At 42.8% G+C, this 22660-nt stretch overlaps 1 protein-coding gene and 1 long non-coding RNA gene across 3 annotated transcripts in view; one reads left to right on the forward strand and one right to left on the reverse strand.

Annotated features, from left to right (window-relative positions):
* Nucleotides 1-22660, forward strand: part of LOC119167945 (small G protein signaling modulator 1) — a 301398-nt gene that overhangs the window by 239991 nt on the left and 38747 nt on the right. Inside the window, exons 16-20 of one of the 2 annotated variants that reach the window (XM_037419412.2) lie at nt 738-877; nt 4689-4813; nt 8036-8118; nt 12783-12892; nt 13262-13358. In XM_037419412.2, the coding sequence (XP_037275309.2) occupies nt 738-877; nt 4689-4813; nt 8036-8118; nt 12783-12892; nt 13262-13358 (555 nt within the window). Of the gene's footprint in view, nt 1-737; nt 878-4688; nt 4814-8035; nt 8119-9560; nt 12752-12782; nt 12893-13261; nt 13359-22660 lie in introns of those variants that run through there. The other variant, XM_075891022.1, reaches the window with a different exon arrangement.
* LOC142804272 (uncharacterized) lies at nt 19971-20850 on the reverse strand. Its single transcript, XR_012894561.1, has 2 exons — nt 20448-20850; nt 19971-20348 (listed from the first exon to the last, which is right to left on the reverse strand). It is a non-coding gene; the product is annotated as an uncharacterized LOC142804272 (long non-coding RNA).

The raw sequence follows: 22660 nt of genomic DNA on the forward strand, positions 1-22660 counted from the left end.
GAAATGTGGCACCACCGTCTATGTGAATTTCTTAAGGGCCCCGTTGGAACGCAGGGAATGAAGGTATATGTGTCTCCAAGGCTTATGTTGGCTGGTGTTGAGTGAGGCTTCGGCTCAAAAGTGTATACAACTGTGTAGATAAACCTTCTCTAAAACAAAGCGTTGATGCGCAAATCTCATCCTCATGTATTATATTCTAGAATAAACGTCCACTCATATTGACAACACAACTAAAGGGCAAAAGGGAGAAACAGACGACATAAAGTCGCAAAGGAAACGCTCGCATTGTGGTCTGCCTGCCAAGATTAGCGGCCGTTGGTTACCTCTTACACTTCGTAAAATTTTACATCGACGAAGAAGGTTCCAGTGTTAAATAAGACATGCTTCTAAAAAATAAATTGGTTGTTACGTGCTCTTTTAGTAAGAAATCAACCATTTCAACATGAAGCCAGCTGTGTCTTCGAGGTATACAAATTTGAGTCAAGTTCGAAGCTCACATCTCCCAGTATTCCCTTGCATCCAGCAACCAGATTTCCCTCTAGGTAAGTTTGTGAGAAACTCTATGGTGTATGGAGTCAACCACTCTGCGAGTGTCGTCTCTGTTGCCAGATGGTGTGCTGCTGGGCAAGCTGTGCGGTGGCCTTTGAAATTGTGCACAGCCCGTAGGCGTGCAATCTGGGAGGCCTTCTCCTGACAGTAGAAGACTTGATGATGGAAATATTAATCTTCTCCGTCAGGTCCACTGCAGGCAGGGGCTGAGGAGGAGGAAGAAGATGGTCAGCCCCCGGTTGATCCTCTGCAGTTGCTTCAGCCACCAGTCGTCGATGATGAGTCCAGCTGTGTGTCACCGGCATCGTCTAGTGGAGGAGTGTATTCGGTAAGTGGCTTAAGCACTAAACTTAACAACAATGAGACGACTGATCAGTGAATGCGTTCTTCATGATTTTGAAGTGCGCTGTCACCTTTTGGAAACTGGGTACATAACCATTGAAACTTGTTGTATAGTTTGTGTGGCAATAAGATCCACTCTCTTTGTTGCTAATCTGCCATGGTGCTCAGCTATTGACCCGAAGGTTGCGGGTTCGTTCTCGCCCATGGCAGTCATATTTTGATAGAGGTGAAATGGTAGAGGCCTGTCTACTGTGCGATGTTAGTGCTTGTTGAAGAACACCAAAATTGCTGGAGCTTTTCACTACGCCGTCGCTCATAATCATATTGTGGTTTTGGGGCATGTTACTATTGTGAACTTTGTTGCTGGGCAGTGTTGTAAGAGTTGCTGCAACCATCAGTTAGCTCGTGGATTGAAATTTTCGGGTAAGTTCAATGATGTGGGCTACAAGGTGATGACAGAGTGGCAAGACAGGTCATGTTGTGTGCAATCTCATATTAATGATGTGAAAACAGCATATTATTCAGTAAACTTCCCCCTCACTTTCCCAAAATGTGCAGAATATGTAAGCATAGCATACAGCATATGTTGTGACATAGCGATTCATTGGACTACTTTATTTATCAGGCTGCTGATCACAGTCTGTGTTGCCACATGCAGCTCCTTACTATTTTTATTTTTTTTCACACGTGAATGAAGGTGGATGAGAGTGCCAATGCGATTGCTTGCCAGTAGTCATGCAATATAATTATTACCATTGTGTGTCACACAGTAGTAATAAAAGAATTTCATGGGCTCAAGAAAAAGGAAGCAAAAGCTGCTGTAGTGTTGCCATTGTCTACACCCTCAAAATAACACTTTCATTCAAAATACTTCAAATGCAAGTGTAAACAGGGACTTAGTGAGACAGCCCCTGTTTACGTCATGTGCTACTGTATATAGTATCATGAATCTACAACTTGCCCAATCAGCCATTCTGACAATGGAATGTTGCTGCTGTGGCTGAGAGTCTCCAGAAGGGCAAAGTGTGGGCAGCGAAGATGGAGATGTTGTCCACAGTGGTGGTGCAACAATTGCGGCAAACTGCACCAAGACATGAAACCTGCTGCGTTCTGCTGCATTTTGGCAAAAATGTCAGAATTTATGCCAAGTGTGTGCCAAGACATTTGGCAGTTTTTTTTTAGAAAAAGCAGCAGCTGCTAGATGTAGTGTTATCGTTACCTTTGTTCAGGCCAAGCACTGTGCTGCCTGCCCTATGACATTACCGGTGTAAAGTGATAAAAAGCAACTGTTCAATAAACACGGGGTTCTTTTGAGGCAGTGACATTGGAGTGGCGTCTGTCTTTCAATCGCATCGTACCCCTCGGCTTAGAGCGGATATGACATGGTGTGAGAAGTGGAATGAGCCTCCCATTCCTAGTTGTTGCGGCACTCACCCTGCGTTCCACCGGCACGACGGCAGCCCCGACAGCCACGATATCAGCCCTGCAGCGACAGGCATCTCACCTTCGACACCGTAAGCGTTTGCTGCGGGCGTAAGGCGCTGTTGGCGAAGTCCGAATGAGCCCCAGAGGGAGCTGACGGACGTAAAAGAAAAGTGTGCTTACCCCCATGTCGTCCCCGGAGAAGCCCCTTTCTACTCCCGACGCGCGCGCGCAAAGCCTCTCGGGAGACTCCACGCGCGGCTCCACAGTCAGCATCCGCTACTGGGTGAGGGGGGGTTAAACGTCACTCCGCTCCCCCAGTGCGGCAGACAGTGGAAGAGGAAAAACATGTTGGGATATGAGAACGGAGAAAGAGGCGGCAAAGCCCGCACAACGGCAGCGGGCTGGCCTCAATTCCCACAACCCTTACGCTAGCGGCTGCTTTTGCGAAGGCCAGACTTAAGGAAACAGTTCACCGGCAGTAACTGGAACTCCGGCTCGTCAGCAACAAGGCGACTACAGGTGAACTTGGAATGGTCCAATGAACATCGAGCAAATATTCCAGCACCTGGGAGGATGGGACAACAGGACAGCAACCACAGTCGCTCCAGCGTTCGTTGCAAGGCCAGCAGTGATGGCAAGGATGCCCGTTCTGCAGATGTTCGAGCCACGTAAAAGCTTAGTGCCCAGCACGTTCGGCACGGTGTGACCACTGCAGAATCAAGGGACGTTTCAGCCGCGTATGCCACAAGAGAACCGAAAACCAGGTGGGCCTGTCTACACTAGAAGGCGATGTAGAGAACTTTTTTGTTGGGACACTTAACGAATCAAATGCCTGATACGCGGAAGTGTCTATCAATAGGGTACGCGTAAACGCTAAAATAGATTCAGGAGCGGAAATTATTGTCGTTCCACCTGATTTCCCTGGCATACCGTCTTGTATAAGCAAGTCGCAGGCTGTGCTGAGAAGTGCTGCAAAGCGGCGCCTTGAAGTTGATGGTTGTTTTTCAGCAGATATTGTGTGGAAAGGCAAGACCACACGACAAACATTATACGTTGTAGAGTCACTGCAGTGTGTTCTGTTAAGGCTTCCAGCTATTCAAGCTTTTGGTGTGGTCAAATTTCTTGATGTGGTTGAAGATAAACAGTACGAGTACTTGTATCCGCAGCTCTTTTCTGGTTAGGGGACGATGTCTGGGGAAAACACTATTCGCATGAAACAAGGAGCGATTCCCTTTGCAATTTTCGCACCGTGGTGGATACCAATCTCGTTAAAGAACTCTATCGAAGTAGAGTTGGCCAAAATGGTCAAAAGTGACGTCATTCGGAAGGTTGACGGTCCGACGACTAAATGGTGTGCAGAAATGATTCCCGTGGTCAGTTAGCAATGAAATTCAATCAGCATCAACTCTGATCGCGATCAGAACTGACACTTGTATTGTGAACACACACACGCACACAAAAAAGCTTGAGCAGAACACGCAGCACAATCACAGCGAAAGCTGGAAGATTGAAATGTGTAAGATACCCACTATGTTATAAACCATAATTTCTCACAAGCTGGGAAGCACCCACTACACCACTATTTGCCATGCTTTGGAGAAGTAAGCTGTCCACCATGCAGCTGCACGGAATTATGTGCACTTTGTGGATGGACTGACGAAGAATTCTTTCTGAGCCCTTTGTAATAAGTTGGGAGCATTAAATCACGCACTCATTATGCAATTCATATTGTTTGATGCCTGGTTGTTATTTTACGCTTATACCATGCTATATTACACAAGCTAACACGTTTATTCTTCCTCACATAACACCAGTATAGGGTGTTTTTGTAATAGAGTTTTGATCACCGGCATGGCTCTGTGGTAGAATACTGGGTTGCCCCAAAGGGGACTTAGACTTAGGTTTGAAACTCATTTCATCCCGAACATTTCTTTTATATCATTTTCTTATTATTATTTTGAGTGATAGCGGTTAGGGACAACGGACAACTACGGCACCAAAAACTGCCCTTGGTGTGAGCTCATGACAGCGTTTACTGTAAAAAGCATGATCTTGGTGGTCTTGATGGTATGCAGAGGTGGACAGAGGTGCCCCTACAACTATGGAACTGCTGTGGCGCATCCCTTTTGTCTGCTGACACCTTTAGATGCAGCGTCAACATGTCAATTAGCATGCGATAACAGCTTTCTATGCTTACATTGCACTCCTGTGTGCCATCAATTTATGTGCATCAGCAGCCCAGGCATATCTGCTAGCCTTTGTCAATTATTTGTTTGTTCGCACTGAGCTGCGCCGTTTCTTCATAATTGCTAACTCAGCTTGCCATACACTTGAATAGATGTTGACTGGGTCTTGCCGAATGGTGTGTGCAGAGTGATCTGCTCGACCTGTTCTCACTCAACTTGCACCGCATCGACAAGGATGTGCAACGCTGCGACCGCAACTATGCCTACTTTACCACAGCCAACCTGGAGAAGCTGCGAAATGTTATGTGCACGTAAGTCCTGCCTGTTGCTCTTTAACATTGTGTGTCTCTTTTATTATTAGTGTCTTAAATTAGGCTGGTTGGTACATACTGATTTTGAACAAATAAACAGCGCTACAACTGTATGAAGACTGCAGTTTTACCAGCTCCATTGACGGTAGCTCCTTGAATCCAGAAATGTGGAGACTGTTGTGTAGATAACTTTGCAACTGCTTCGCAAGGATGAATTAATGTATCTTTCTATATAGCGATTTTGTAATGTTTCGATATCTTCTTCCTCAATATGTATGCTGATTGTGTTTTTCTCTGTCTACAGTGAAACCTTGTTAATTCAAATTAACAAAACATACAAAATAGGTGGTATGCAAAAAACTTGCAGTTATTCAATGTTATCAGGGCTGATCACTTACTGTGCCAGCTAGTTTGCTGCTCCAAAAGTGATGTTTTTCTGCAATACCTGGTCATAATTTTGCCACTAACACGAAAGAATGGTGGGCCTCGCTGCTGCCACAAAAAAAAAGGAAAGAAAATGCAGTTGTGATCAACTAAAATGCACGCCTGCGGAAAACAAGGTATGCATCACTACAACACGGTAGTGATAAGCATAAGCGGGTAGCATGTCGCTTGCTCCTCGCTGTGACAGCACGTCATGATGCGACCATTCCACCATTTTTTTTTAGGGGACATAAAAAATTTAATAATGGGCATTGTTACGAAATTCTTTATATATTTGGCTGGAAAGCATGATCATGATCATGAATTCCACCAACGTGTCCTTTATTAAATTTACTATCCCAGAAAGAATAGGTAAAAATAAAGTGCCGACAAAGTGAGAAACATGCGATATGCTGCCCGCGCGTCACTGCTGTGCTGCAGTGTGGCACGTCTTGTTTACCGCAGGTGCACATTTTGGTTGACCCCGAGACGTTTTTTCTTAATATGGAGCATTTCTTAGTTACACGATGTCGCGCTTCGGCGTCGCTGGCATCGTCTACACCTCTCGTCCACGTCTCGTGCCGGCCAAAAATACACCCTCAAAACTGTCGCTCCCCTTCCCCTCTCTAGCCTTGCAAGGCCGATGCAGGCAGTGTCTGCTGGTAACAAAAACGATTGCTCGCGCGGGATAACCGTTCACTGGCCATCCCGCATATGTAGGCACTGGAACGCACGTTCGAAATTCAGTTAAGGGCGTCTTTGCTTGGCTTTTTCTTGACGTTAAAGGCAACGCTTCTCCTTAATTCAATAAATAAGAATAATAAAGACGGAAGAACAATCAAGCATTCCGGAACCATACCAAATTATGCAACATTCACTGTGCAACCACTGTGCGATGCATTCACTCGAGTTCTTCCCGTGGAAAGATGCGGGTGGCATTTTTGCTGGAAGTATTGGGGCTGGAGTGCTTCAGCTGCCACTCATTAGTACCGCTACATTGTGTTACCTTGTGGCTCTTAACAGCAGTTGTTTCAGTGGATTTGCGGCGAAATCGGGATCAGGAATTGGCACATGGCACCTAAAGTTTTCGTATTGACCGGACTGGTGCTGACTTCCACGTCAAATTATCCACTCAGATTCATAATGCAAACTATGGCACCGCGACAACAGTTTGAATTAAGCTGGAGTTCAAAACAACCGAGTTCAAATTAATGAGGTTTTACCGTAGACTGATGTGAAAACGTAATACAATGTTATTGGCACCGTGTTTGTATCCTTTTGTCTTTGCCCTGTTCTAGCGCTGTTACTTTATTTTATTTTTTATTATTATTGTAAGTCGTTATGTAGCGAGAAAACAAATAAATAGGACAGCTTGAAATTATACGGGCACCACAAGCCATGTATTCTCCAAATGGCTTCACTTGGACAGTTTATGGGTAACATTGAACCCATGTGTGATCCTGTGATGCACTGCAGTTCGTTCTGGGTAGGACGGTGCAAACCATGAACTCGGGCGATAGAAAGGGGAAAGCTGCCATGGATTGCCAGAAAAATTCTTTATTCTCAAACATTCATCATACTTGGAGTGTATGGTCGCACAGAATAGGAAATAGGCAGTCTTACAATCACCCAGAGCACATTCACCTTGGGATGTCACCTCTGTGCATGCAAATTCTCTAGTTACTTTTTTAGTTATGGTTATGACATCCATTCTTTAGAAATTAGCGTACACACCCAAGATGCCACCTAAGCTCTTTTGCATTGATCTCACCAAGCCCCATGCAAAATTTACTTGCATTTCGTTCTGGACAAACTTTACTTTAAAACAACGATACATTTTTCCACAAACCCTACAAACCCAATGCCTAGGTACCCAGTTATTGAAAACGCTAATTTTAAATGTAGAATGCAGATAGGTTGAGTGAGCAGGAGAAGCTGCCTCAGGCAGGCTGGTAGACATTTCAATGAGAGGACCTATGAATGGTTATTTCAAATGCACAAGTGTTTCCAGAATTTCAGTAATATGTAAGGCAATGAGATGCAAAAAACCAAATACGCATGTCAAGATACTTAGGTTTTCAAAAAAAAAAAAAACGACAGGGAGAAAAAGGTGGAAGCTTGCAATAAAAAAAATGAATCCATAAACAGGGGTGGCATGCTTCAGCCAATGTTTAGACAAGTGGACTTGCCTTCCGCCCGGGTTGTTCTGTTTCAGCCTTGAAGACCTAAAGTCCACAAGTTAAAACATCGACTCGAGCACACGCACCCTGTTCACGGATTTTTTTCATCGCAAGATACTTTGGCTGTGATGTATATTTAAGCTCATAACCCGAAAATATTTCTCCACAAAGGCTGATGGCGTGTGTTTCATGATTTTTCTTCCTAGCATATTTGTTTCCTACTATACTTAAATGAGCAAAGTGAAAGTCTTATTTTTTTTTTTCATACCGATTACCGTGTTAGCACAGTTGAATCACGATAATTCGAACTCGAAGGGGCCCAAAAATTTGTTTGAATTAAAAGAAGTTCGAATTAATAAAAGCTAAATAAATGGAGGGCTCTCCATGCAGTGTTGCATTGAGCTAACACATGAGGGGGAAGTTTCAGAAGACTTACATTCTAAGTACTAGTACACAAGTGCTCGAGAATGTTGAGGCTGGGAACGGAGCCTGCATCCTCCAGCTTCACCCCTAAGATACCGTGGCTCTCTTGTGTATGCATAAGTTAAGTGTTACAAGCTAATAGGTAGTGAAAGGGAAGGTTTGTGGCATCATTGGTGGTATCATCGTTTCATTGCAGCTATGTCTGGGAGCACCTGGATGTGGGCTATGTGCAAGGAATGTGTGACCTCGTGGCTCCCTTGCTGGTGATATTTGATGATGGTATGTTGACTGGGAGAAGTCTAATTATGAATGCATGAAATTAGCATTTGGTCCACTCTGCCTTATGATCTGCCATATTTTCAAGACTATCACCCTAAAGGGGCTCTGCGACACAAGTTAAGTGTGTTGTTTTTATAGCCTTTTCTCGAACTGCGGAATGCACCGGTATTGGTGCATGAGTGGTAATGACAAAAACAAAGCTGTTTTAATTTTATTTTTACAGAAAAACCGAACTGTTTTCAGACAAGAACGGCACACAGTGTCTATTTTTGCAATCAGTATTGACTCTTCACCACGTGAGAGTGACGACACGGGCCGTGCGTTTTGATTGGTTTAACGCGACCAATCGTGCATAATATTCTTACGGTCCCAGATAGGCCATGCTATTGTTCACTAAAATTTATAAAAAGACTTTTTATAGTTCCTCAGTTGAAAATGGATTTCTCTCTTTAGATCATGAAAGTGTGAAAATAATTGCAGAACAATGTCAGGAGTGGTGCACAACAGCCACCACACGGCAAGTCTTCGGATACATCTCTGTGAGAGGTGCGCAGTGTTTGGAAGGGGCCTTTGATGTCAGTAGGGGTGTGATACGCGAAAGGGAACATTATGCTTGTCGTCTGCTAGGATATTGAAGTTTGGAGGCTAATAACTTCCATTACCGTGCATCGATTTCAATCATTTTTGCGCTCATCTCAGTATTCAGTAGTGAGCGAACTCCAGTGCTGTAAAACGCAGATGAAAAAGCGTCCTAGGACCCCTTCAACCCTTTGACACACTGTGTACGCAATTGCTTTCACCACTTCCTTTTTCGATTAGTATCAACTAAAAGTTGAGAAAGCAAGATATATTGAGCTTTGTATGAATTGAACCTTGTGCATGACAAATTGTATTTATTCAATTTCATTTTGCAGTGTACTGTTGCGTATGATCACATTACTCAAGGCACATTCAACGAGTTGTTCGACGTGCCGCTTTCTACATACTATAGCAGACTCTCAGTAAATGCAACCTGAAGGGACCAGGAAAATATGTTCCATTTAACAGGAGTTCCGTTTACTGAGATGTGAACACGGGTGCAGAATTCAAGCCTGAAACCAAGCATTGCAGAAGCAATAGTTCCGTTTAAGCAGTAGTTCCGTTTAACAGATTTCGTTTACTGAGAGTCTACTTATTCAAATGTTGAATAGCCATGCTAATGTTATGCAAAAAGATGTCTCACAAAAAACCTCTTGACAAGACCAGCTTTAGATGTTATTCTGATGTTTTTTATGGGCGTTTTCTGAGTTTCATAGCGATGGTTTTAAAAATATAAAACAAGCTATTATAACTGTTTTTAGGAAAGAAGTGAAAATATGAAGACTTGTTTTTGGTTGTTCGACACAATGTTAATAAGATAATTAATCAAAACTGTTAGTTATGATTTATAACTGTCTTTGCAGAATGTTTGGCTGGCAACCTGATTGCTACAATAGGAAGTTACAGATTGAAGTGACTGAAGAGAGCTCCACAGAAGCTCTATCATGTTTTTCTCCCACTTCCTACTCCAGTCGGTGATGCAGGGGACCAAACAATCAAGCAACATCACTAACATACTTGTTCATTCGCGCATGTCCTCACTGTGGCATCTAAAAGTTTTCGACATTGTGTGTACTTGCACCTATTGTAGAGAGAATAATGCTGTTTCATTTCCTCGTACTTTAGCGTCATGTGCCGTGAAAATTAATGGCTATTTTAGCACACTGCATATATCCAGTTTTTATGTCAAGCACGTTGGTTTATAATAAATGTGAACTCACACAGGTTGAACAGGTGCTTTTTAATTGACATTTAGTATATGATGCACAAATAATCATGCTTATCAGCAGCAATAAATTATGCCATGATGTTGTAAAAGCGGCTTGATTAATGACTACAGCACTACCGAATGAGACACAAAGTACAACTGAAGGTTACCGAACCAGTTGAAGTTGATTGCTGCTGCAGCAACGTATATTCAAATTCTGCATGAATGCACTTCAGGTCCCGTCAATAAAACTGCACTGTTTTCCACATTAGCTGTATTGGACTCCGGCTCAATGTCTTGTACGAACAGCGGTGAAGAAAAGCTGCCTTGAAGAAAATGCAAGAACTCACTGTGTAATTTACAGCGAATAGGCTTGTGCAAATAGTGAGTTTTGGGTTCGAAGCGAATAGTGATTTTGATTGAATGATTTCGAATTGAACTCAAATAGTATCATGAATTATAGAGAAAAAGGGGCATACTTGATTTGTCAAGACCGAGCTAACCTGCACAATAATTTTTTTTAAGTTGTACCCAGGCCTGTGTGAATGCCATTTTTTTTGCATCAAAGGAAATGGAAGCAACTTTGAATCGCAGCAGGATTTGACTTTCAGTAAAAAGTTAGTGGTAGCCTGCAAAATTAATACTTATTAAAATTTGCTATATTTGTAGCATATGAGTTTGTATAACGATTGTAAACTGAAAAATTAATCTATGTGAGAGTAATATCTTCATTTAACCCTGAAGTGGGGTTTTGCATCATTGCGGATTTCTTTTGAATATGCGTTTTCATAACGCAGCGCTATTTCACTTGAGTGAAACTACTTTTACAGAAAGTTACATTCGAACTAATATACACTTGAATAGGTGTTTTTACGGCTTAGCACTTCTTTACTGCAGTGAAGCCACTTGTACAGGGTGTACATGTGAATTATTACGCGTTTATTCATTTGTCGATAATAATTTGAAATTTATGATAATTGAAATTTAATTCAAAGAAAATTCAAATACTGCATTATTCGTTCGAATAATACAAGCATTCAAATATTGGCACAAGCCTAACAATGAATAATGGAGCATAAGTGGTTCAAATTACAGATTTTCAATTATAGATGTGATAGAATACTGTCATGTATTTATAAAAGAAAATAAATCATAACTACACTCGCAGAGCATTGCACTTTGTCATTGACAGGCCAACATGGTTGTAAGCAAGCAAGCGCTTGCACACACACACACACCTGCACATGAGCTGTAACTGGTGGGTGTGCTCAGCTGTAAATCGCAGAAGAAAAAGATGACCGGATATAGGACGAGTCAGCCTGGGTTACGATTCGATTTGCACCAGCGCTTCCTCCATACATGGCTGCAAATTCGATGAAGATTCAACCAGATTGAGCAACCAGCAAAGAACTGTCATATTTTATGTTTTGATTACAAGGCTGCTCAAGAGTTTCAGTAGTAATGATAAAAAGCAAGGTACACTTAATTTTATTTACCGGAAAAATTGTTATCTGAACATGCAAAGGTCCTAGTTGCAAGAAAAGTGACTAGCAGATCTGGCCATCGTTATGACAAACTGTTGGTGAAAACACACAGTAGAACTTGTTTCACAAAACACCGATAAAATACCTGTGGAAAAAAGTATCAGCACAGTTGCAGTAGTCTGTACAGAAAAGCTGGAAACGCTAATGCTTCACAAAGCGCTAAACGATGAACGCTGGCCTGTCAATTGAGCCGCTGCAGAACGTTGCGGAGATAGGATGTTTCAACATGAGTGACATGAGCACTGCGTACCGCCAAAGCAGGTGCTTGTCAATATGCACCAGTGTTTTGCTACTGTTGTTGGTCGAAGTTGGGCAAGCATGCTGCTGAAAGCATCGTTTTTATATGATCGCCTTGGATTTGAAAGAATATAACTCAAACTTCGATATAAAACCCGGATATAAAGAAATATTGGTTATAACGAAGTAAATGAAAAATAGTTTTGCAGTAGATATAGTGTTGGGAATAAACCTTTATAATGAATTTTTGGATATAACAAACTTATTTTCATGTAAGATGCAACTTTGTTATTATAAGGTCTGAGTGCTTGCCCAACTGCTAATTAGCACTATATTTACAGGTGCATTAGCATTTAAAACGAATTAGTCTGAGAATTTCTTCGCTGCATCATTTCTTAGTAAAGCTGAGTCACCGCTCTTTTGATATGATGATTTGTCATTTTGGTGCTTTTCAACAAAACATTTGAATCATTTGCACTCGCAATACAAAATGTGTAAAAAGTATCTTGATGTGGGCATTATCAACATGTTTGGCAGAACAGACTCTCTTGGTTGTCATTTAATAAACTGTATGTAAGAACATTTGAAGAATTTTGCAAATGTCTATTTTAGGTCTTCTCGTAAACTAAGATGTCTAGAGCTGTTTTTAAGCATTTCTAGACGTCTTCTAGATTTTGTGTTTCGTGGGATGCTCGTTGTGCCTGAAGGGGTGAGACGAATCAGTAGCATCAGCACCATGATGTGGACTTTAGGTACCAGGAAATGCAGTTGTTGCATTTGAGAAATGCCTTGTTTTGCTATGCCATGGCAGGGATGGGTGTACTGTGCCTATTAGAATACATAATCAAATTGTGTGTTAGTTATAAGTGGGTTTTGTCCATTACCTTTGAAATTTGTGTGTTTTTGTTGCCTTTACTATTGTTTTCTACGCTCGTAAAATAAATTGGCATACAGTGATTGTGTTGCTAATAGTAATGAAGGAACTTGTGTAAGACCGGCGATAGTTGCATGGCTGATTCAGAAATCTCGTGAAGAATTTAATTTAAAGCGATGGCTGTTGGCACTGTATTCATTGTAGTTACAACATCTTTGTGCAGAGATGCTGACCTACAGCTGCTTCTGTGAGCTCATGAAGCGAATGGCAGCCAACTTCCCCCATGGGGGCGCCATGGATCACCATTTCGCCAACATGCGGTCGCTCATTCAGGCAAGTTGGCTGTATACTCGGCCGAGCGCTGGGGTTTCCATCTTGTGAGAAGCACTGACATTTTCGATCATGAGAACCATGAAGGTGCTCACCTTGTGCCAGAAATATGTATGCACTGTAGCTGCGTTCGAGTAGCACCAATGCAGTGCCATGCCCATGGAATGAAACGCACCTCGTAATGACTGCTCAAAATTGTTCCTACAGATCAAGCTGCAACTGGTCATGCTTGTTGACCTTGGTGTAAATGTACAAGCCAATTAATAAAATTTTTGTTATGCACAACATGAACTGAAGACAGTGGGTAAATCTTGTAATGCTGCACAGCAGTCCTGTTGGCAACGATTTCAGTTGGCAACCTTTCTTGCGCAGATTCTGGATGCAGAAATGTTTGAGCTGATGCACCAAAATGGAGACTACACGCACTTCTACTTCTGCTACCGATGGTTTCTCCTGGACTTCAAGAGAGGTGAACCATTTTTTTTTTGCTTAATGCCACATTTTTTACTGTTCCCTAGAGGTGTGCGAATATTTGAAACTTTGGCATATCAGTCGATAATATTCATATTCGCTAACCACTCATTCGAAAAGATTGAATATATATTCGAGTTACTTGGACTATTCTATTTTTTTTAATATTCGGTCACATCGGTTACTGTAAACAAATTCTGATTTTGCGCCTTTATGATAAGTGCATCAACAGTTGATCATTCAGTGATTAGATTTCGGCGTGAGTGCTATGGGCTGCTGGCAAATGTGCCAGCACGTCATCCTGACAAATCTACCAACGATAAACATGTTAAAAAATCTAAATCATGAACTGCTTACTCGGCAGTATGTGTGGCTTAGTGGTTCAGTGCTATTGCTGCTGGCGTGAGCGTTAACTGCCCCTCCCTTATGTGCGGGACCACTTTCATAAAGTGCATGTCGCTTGTGGACATAGGAGCAACTCGCCATCGTCGCATTGGCCCAATAAAATGCTCGCAGCGCCTTTGCAGAATCTGGGGCTGTAGGAGCATGAGGAAAGAAAAAATTGGGGGACCCTCAAGCTTCACCTTTAAGAGTTGAAGGCGACAGTGATATCCTGTCCTTAGTGTGTACTTCCAGCACTTTGTGCATAAAATCTTTTCAAACTTGCTATGCACCCACTACATGACAATAATTAAGGGAATAGGTGCAGTAACATGTGTGCCTTCTGTAGTGGGTGACCGGCCCATGAAATCATTACGATAACCGCATGTTCAGACGCCTTATGAGAATCCGCACTTCCATCACACTAACATTACGGGGCTCTCTTCAAAGGACAATCTACTTCTTCCCCGCATTCTAACAATTTACGGGAAAGTAACAGCCCACATATCATTTTGGAACCTAATATCATATGAAATAAAATCAGCGTCATTTGTGCGTGCATTTTAATGTCTTCACAAGAAATACTGTTCCGACATATTATGTGACCCGGCCTAGTAACATAGGAATCTCCCATTTTTATTTCTCTTTTTTAATAGAAATTCTTTTTTTCTTTTATCTTTAGCGTTGTGCATGCTTGATTCGCTATCACTACCGCTGAATATTTGATGTTTTCTATTTTTTCATGAATTCATCTTGCTTTTGTTTTATAGCTGCAATTTAATATCGTTTGGTACTCATTCTGTGTTCACATTGTCTTGATGAATTTATTACACCTGCATCATGATTTCCAATGGTTCATTGTGTTTTGTTTTTAGTGTACACATACTATTGTACAGTCATAGCTTTACATACCATGCCAGTTTTGTTGTTGTTTGTTGCTTTCGTTTTTTTATGTAGCTTCTTTAGCTTTCCTTTAAATTTTGTACATGTATTATTTTCCCTCATGCTGCCCATGACATTTAGAATACATATGATCCAGTATTAGTTGTTCCCTGTGTCTGTTCCTTCACTATGGGACCTCCGAATGTATTACTTGTCACTAACGATGTTACTTAGTATGCAAAGAAGCTCAATAAGATTGACTTGACTTGACCATAGATAATTACTACAATATTTCATGTTGTATTGTGAAGCACGTGATATGTACAGGACACGTGTGTTGGTAAAGCATGAAAGTTACTTGCACTGCATTTTGAAGCAGAGGAAATTATTTTCCTCTGCTTGGAAAATAAGTGCTGCCACAAGGGATCTCGTTGGCATTGCTCTGCACCTTAGAAGACAATGCTGTAGATGTTTTTACGATGGCGGCCCCTTCTGACCCCCACACTCAACATCAGTCTGACACTTCCTCCGACAGCGCTATTACGTCGATCGCTTCCAACTAAACGCCGCAGCAGACTGACGAGCTCCACCGGGTTCTGCTGTCCTACATCGACGTTTTTGACCTCAGCAGCCGTCCGTTGGGGAAAGCTACTGGTATGACCCACCGCATAAACACTGGTAATGAGCATCCTAATCATAGGTGCCCATATCGGGTGTCGGCGGCCGAGCGTCACATTATCCAAAGTGAGGTCGACAAAATGCTCGCAAAGGACATCATTGAGCCATCCTGCAGTCCTTGGGCTTCTCCTGTAGGGCTAGTCCGCAAGAAAGACGGTGCATGGTGTTTCTGTGTTGATTGTCGATACCTCAACAAAATTACCAAAAAAGACGTGCCCTCTCCCACGAATAGATGATGTGCTTTATTGCCTCCATGAATCCCACTATTTTTCCTCCATAGACCTTCGTTCTGGCTACTGGCAGATAGATGTAGGTGAAATGGACCGTGAAAAGACGGCATTCATCACCCCTGATGGCCTATATCAGTTCAATGTCATGCCTTTCGGCCATTGTAATGCTCCAACCACCTTAAAACGAATGATGTACTCCCTGCTCAGAGGATTCAAATGGTCCACCTGTTTGTGCTACTTGGATGACATCATCATCTTTTCACCAACATTTGAAACTCATATAGAGCGCCTCTTAGCCATCTTAGACATCTTCCGTCGTGCTGGTCTGCAGCTCAACTCATCCAAATGTCACTTTGGACGCCATAAAGTCACAGTACTTGGCCATTTAGTGGATGCCAACGGTGTACAACCAGACCCGGCAAAAATCAGCCCCGTCAAAAACTTTCCTGTATCACGATCTGCGAAGAATGTACGCAGCTTTATAGGCCTATGTTCCTACTTCTGACGCTTCGTGAAAAATTTGCGCACATAGCGAGGCCGCTTACGCAGCTTCTTAAGAAAGACATCCCGTTTTCATGGGGCTCCGAAGAGGCTTCTGCATTCTCGACTCTCATCGCTCTTCTCACTACTCCTCCGATTCTGGCACTCTTCAACCCTGCTGCTCCTATGGAAATCCGTACAGATGCAAGTGGACATGGCATTGGTGCAGTGCTGGCTCAGACACAACATGGCCATTATTACGTTATTGCATATGCCAGCCGCCTCCTATCCGCACCTGAACGTAACTATTCGATAATAGAGCGTGAGTGTTTGGCTCTTGTATGGGCGGTGGTGAAATTCCAACCTTATCTATACGAATGCCCATTTTCGGTAGTTACCGACCACCACGCACTCTGCTGGCTCACCTGTATGAAAGATTCATCAGGCCCCCTTGGTCGCTGGGCTTTGCGCCTGCAAGAGTTATGCCAACGTCGTAAAACACAATCACTGCTACCCGCTGGCCATCTTCAACCAATCGACATACTCGTGGAACCATTTTACCGTGTTGAATTACACCTGCTTGGTCCTTTTCCCACATCAACATTGGGAAACAAATGGATAGCCGTGATTACAGACAACGCTACACGCTATGCTATTACGCGAGCTCTACCGACCAGCTGTGCAACCGATGTCACTGACTTCTTGTTAAATTGACTCACAGTGCTCCGAGACAACTCCTCACAGACCGTGGCCGTACATTTCTATCTTAAGTTATCGCCGACATTCTGCGTTCTTGTTACACGCAACACACACTGACAACCGTTTACCACCCTCAAACAAACGGCCTCACAGAATGATTTAACCGTACTCTAACAAATATGCTCGCTATGTACGTGTCGCCCGACCACCGAGACTGGGACCTTGCTTTATCCTACGCAACTTTCACGTATAATTCATCCCATCACGACACAGCAGGCTTTTCGCCGTTCTACTTATTGTACGGAAGAGAGCCGACTTTACCACTGGACACAGTCATCTCAGCTCACACCTCGTCCACCAACGAGTATGCCCGCGACGCGATTGCGCGAGCCGATCATGCCCGTCAGCTCGCTCGCGTTCGTCTGATGGCGTAGCAAACCAACCAATGCCATCGGTACGATGCGGAACATAGAGACGTACATTTCGCTCTCGGTGCCCTCGTTTTACTCTGGTCCCCTCATCGTCGGCTGGGCCTCTCAGAAAAGCTTTTGTCTCATTACACAGGACCCTACCGTATATTGCGTCAAATAACACCTGTCACCTACGAGATCAGCCCAATCTATCCATCATCATCTGCTGTGCGGTCCAGTGATATTGTACTCGTATCGCGGATCAAGCTCTACAATGATGCGTCAGATAACGACCTTTAAAGCATCGGGATGGTGCCTCCGCCGCCGGGGGTCATGTTACGTGCCACTGCATAGAGACGAAGAAGAAAAGCATATAGACTGGCGTGAGCTAATCTCTGTGGTTGGTGCTGCTCGCTTAACCAGTTGATTGATTTGTGAGGTTTAACGTCCCAAAACCACCATATGGTGCGTGCAATACCCTGGTGCGTTTCATGCGCTGTTGCCACAAGTTCAGCCACGGGAGATGAAGAAACTACAAGCCTCTCTGCCTGCATCAACAATCCACTCACTACTGACAATTCGTCACGAACTCTGAAGTATGGTTGGAGATCTTGCGGCAAATCTCTGTGTGATGGCCAAGACCCATTTACAAACGCCTTCACTTTTTAAAGAGTGGCATCAGCCAGAACCACTTGATCAAACTGCTCTTTTGTCAGGCAAATTGGTTGAAGCATTGAAACAAATTCTTCCTCGAAATTCAGCTCTCTATCTGACATATGTGCAGGTAATCGTAACAGAGCATCAGCTACTCTGTTGGACGAGCCTTCCTGGTGCTCCACCATGAAATTGTATCGTAGTAGCCTTGCGCACCAACCTGCAATTCTAAGTGGGCGTCAGCCTGAGCCTTGAAAAGACAAAAGTGAAACTAGCGCCGGATGGTCTATTCGGGGAGTGAAGCTCTGTCCCTACAGGTATGTATGCCAATGCTCGCATGCCCAAATGCATGCAAGTGCTTCCTTCTCGCCAACTGCATACCTACTTTCTTTCAGCCGGAGATATATGATGCAAAAGCAACAGTATGAAGATAATCATTGGCATGCTGCTGGAGGACTGCTCCTAGAATAAATTCGGATGCATCAGCCGAGATGATAATTAGAAGCGCAGGATCAAACATGTACAAGACAAGATCTGACGATAATACCGCCTTTACCGCGCGGAAACTGTTGTCCACCTCAGCAGACTAGGCGAAGGTTTCGCCTTTCCTAAAAAAAGCCCTCATTGGTTCTACCAACTAGCCAAGTGAGGCACAAACTTGGCGTAGTATTCCACCAACCCAAGAAATTTTTTGGAACCAGGGTTTGCACAATCGCATCCACTTTCTCAGACAGTGGCAAAACACGCAAGATGTCACCTTGTGGCCTAAGAATTCGAGCTCCTAAACTCCAAACACACATTTGCTGTTGAGCTTCAGACCTGCGTCTTTGATACGCTGTAACACTGCCTCCAAGTTCTTTAGGTGCTCCTCAGCCGATTTGCCAAAAATAATGACATCGTCAATGTAAAAGAGGACACCCGCACAAAGGGGAAGGATTCGAGACATCATACTCTGGAAAGCAGCAGGTGCTGAGGCTAGCCCAAAAACAAACGTGCTTGAAGCGGTAGAGCCCTTTATGTGTAATAAAAGCTGCCTAGTCCCTACTCTCCGGATTAAGGGAAACTTGGTGGTAGACAGACGCCAAGTCAAGTTTCGAAAAGTGCGTGGAACCCGCCAAGGCATGAAGTAACTCATCCATGTGAGGCAGCGGAAAGCTGTTGGGAACGATGGCCTTGTTAGGCTCACGTGAATCTACACAGAGCCAAATACTTCCGTCTTTCTTCGGAATGACTACAATAGGAGACACCCATCCTGATGCATCGATACGTTCAATGATGTCCAAAATTTCCAACCGCTGCAGTTCGGAAGACACGCGTGGTCGTAACGTTAAAGGAAGCCGGCGAAGTTCTGATGCTACTGGCTGAACACACGCACGTGTTTTAATCTTGTGAAAAAACCTTTTGCTAGACCGACCTCATTTGTGAACAGAAAGCAAAACTTTTGCTGAAGTGCTGATGGCAGCTGTATGTATGAATCTGTCGGAAATGTCCGAGATACTTCGGCATTAGGCACCATGCTAGTTTGAAAACACTGCACCTCAAACCCTTGAACGCGCAGCTTCAAAGCCTAAGTACCATCCAGGCCAACGGGAAAAGTACCCTGTTTGACGACATAAAACAAATGCGGTGCGCTGCGATTCTCGAAAAAGACCTCAGAAAGGAAGCAGCCTCGTAATGAAATTGGTCTTTTAGAATAATCGAGAAGCGACACACGTGGAACCGCAAGAAGCGGCACGCCAGAGAAGTGTTGGTCAAACTCCTTGCCTAAAAAAATAAAAACGGAAGAGCTAGAATCGACTAATAGCTTCATAGCGACCTGCCAGACTTGAACGTTAATGTGAATTCCATATGTAAAAGGCTGTTGAATCATAAGAACCTCTATTGTTTCATCCTGCAACGGGCTGTCTACTTAAACCTCGTGGACAGGTGCCTTCGACCGCTTCTGCTTGCAAACGTTTTCGAAATGTTTGATTCGGTCACAAAAGAAGCACTTTTTTCCTTTAGCTGGTCAGCGTTTCCAAATAGCGCGATGCTGCTTAGAACTGCATCTGAAGGAATGCGAAGAATTCACGTGTTGCTGCGAATTCGATGGACAGCGCTTTTGAAACGGGGAGTGGTAGCTGCCTTATCGTGTTGACTGAAAGTGCGAGCATGCGGCCATGAACTTGACGACTGCGACAATGAATTGCCTACTGGTTGCACAGAAATGGAAAATTCCTTTATTTAGACTGCTGCCTGCTCGATTTGACTCGCGAGAGTAACTGCCTTGCTGAACGAAAGCAAGGAGCCTAACAGAAGACGTTCCTGAATACGATGCGAGGACACACTGGCAACAAACTAGTCACATAATGACTCTTCTTGCAACGTAAATGAGCACCTCGCGGCAAGCTCTGTTAGCGCTGTCATGTATTCTTGAATAGACTCGCCTGGGGAATGAATTCGATGTTGGAATCGGTGGCGCTCAACGACCAGGTTGCAGGTGGTATTGAAGTGCTTAGCCGGTGTCACTACTGTATAGTCATACACATCGGGCGTAGCTCCGGTCTCTTCTTTCTCCTCTGTCTTTTTGGACGCCTGCGAAAGAAACAGGGTTTTAAAAATACGTTGACCTTCGGGTCTTAAGAAATGTGGTTTAATAGCCTTGCGTCTCTCTGGGGGAGAACTCTGAAGTACCGGAAGCCAGCAGATAGACCTTGAACATGTCGTGCCATCAGAACCATGGCTGCACGAGGCGACCCGGTGTCGGAAGAAACGGATCCGGTGGGGCGATGCCGGCGATAGCTATCTGGGGGGCGTATCAGACGGGGTTCAAAAACTCCTTGCCATTGTAGTGAAGGAGTAACGTGACCGACAGACCCTGGGTAGCGGCTGCAGACACACCCCGAGTAGCGGCTGCTTACATACTGCTGTTTTATTAGACGTTTCACAAATACATTCAAGCACAAAAACACAGTGTTGCCAACCTACTCACTGAAACCGAAACTGCAGGATGCAACATTTAAAACTGGCATATTTCCCACTAAGATGAAAATTGCTAAACTTACTTTGCTATACAAATCAAAAGAAAAAGACATGGTAGAAAATTATAGCCTGTACTATCATTGTTTAGTAATGTCTCTGAAAAATTAATTTGCATTCGAATGACGGGTTACTTAGAAAAATTTTAAATTCTTTTGCTTTGCCAGTTTGGTTTCAGAAAAAATCGCTTGACGACAACAGCAATTTCAACGTTTATTGACAGTATAAGGAAAGCGATAGATACCAGTTTATTGGTAGCAGGAGTTTTTATTGACTTGGCAAAGGCATTTGACTTGTTAAATCTTAATATCATTAAATGTAAACTTGATATATATATGACATTACTGCAATGCCTCTGGAACTCATCAGTAGCTACTTAAAAGACAGAACACAAATAATTTATATGGGCACATCACAATCATCTGCTAAATGAGTTAATTTTAGGGTGCCACAGGGCTCCATACTGGGACCACTACTTTTCCTCCTGTTTGTGAATGATTTACCTTCACAACTAGACTAGGCTACTGCGCTGCTTTATGCGAATGACACTAACCTGCTAATTTCTGATAGGAAGCAAACTTCATTAATTACCAAAGTTAATGCCAAACTTTATTATCTTCACCGCCGGTGCACAATCAATGCGGTCACACTTAATCCTACAAAAACTGTATATTATTTTTTACTCTGAAAGGTGGCAAATCATGGTACACAATGACATAATCTACAACAACTGTTTAAGGGGGCAGACTGGTCTTAGACATTTTTTGTTTATTTCTTCAGTAATCTTGATCAAGCTGCACAGGGTTATGCAGTTTTTTTGTGCTGATTTCAAGTATTTAATTATATTTCCTGTAACTCACCTTGTTCCTGAGATAACTTAAGTTCACCCAGTATTGTATAAGGCTGCCCTAGAAAAAAGTGCTTAATTAAAAGTGATATTTAAAATATGCCAACATAGACTAATGACTATAGAGTGAAAGTATGGAAGAGTTTTTGTTTTTAGGCATTTAGTGGTTATTTTACAGCAAAATGAACTATTCATTTTCAAAAGCAGTTAGAATTGTGTTAAAATTATGATTAGCAATTAATTAAAAAGACTTGTGCTTTAAATTCTGCTCTCATACTTGCATTCCACACATACAGGTTTTCACTGCAAAACGAATTATTGTTGTACCTGCCCTAGCTGCAGAGATATTGAGGCCTCAAAATTGATTAGTCGTAAATTTACTTTTTTTGAGAAAAATGAAAAAAAAAAAAAACTGAAGACACAGTTTCTTCAAAAAGCAACAATCATGGTGTGCACGTTTTGCGATCCTCATAAAAGCACTCATAAATTGATAGTAGAGCTTTAGACACAGGTGCTGGCAAATTATAAAGAAGCCTTAAAGTCGGTTCCCCATTTTTTTGCAGCTTCTGCATGTTAACAGCACCAAGAATCTGTACAGTTAGAATGACATTACAAAAAAATTACTGCTTCCTGGTGTGTGAAAGTTTGCAGAAAGATAGAAAAATACTTGCAGAAACCAAGTATGTCAGTTTTAAAAAATCAATTTTTTGTCACTTTTTGGTCCCAAAGACCAGCCTGCCCCCTTAATACAGCATGCCACTCACTAAATTTCTTGGAGTATACATAGATTCCCACCTAGAATTTTATTTACACGCTTGCAAGGCTGTTCAGAAGGCCTCATGCGGATTGCATGTTCTTTGTAATTGTTGGCACTTTTTTTCGAGAGAAATATTACGTAATCTTTATTTTGATATCATTCATTCACACATAAATTATTGCATTACTATATGGCGTTCTACGTACAAATCTCACCTTAAGTCCGTTCTAACTATCCAAAAAATAGTTCTATGAATAATAATGC

The sequence above is a fragment of the Rhipicephalus microplus genome, chromosome 3 (genome assembly GCF_043290135.1).
Source record: "Rhipicephalus microplus isolate Deutch F79 chromosome 3, USDA_Rmic, whole genome shotgun sequence".
Classification (NCBI taxonomy): domain Eukaryota; kingdom Metazoa; phylum Arthropoda; class Arachnida; order Ixodida; family Ixodidae; genus Rhipicephalus; species Rhipicephalus microplus.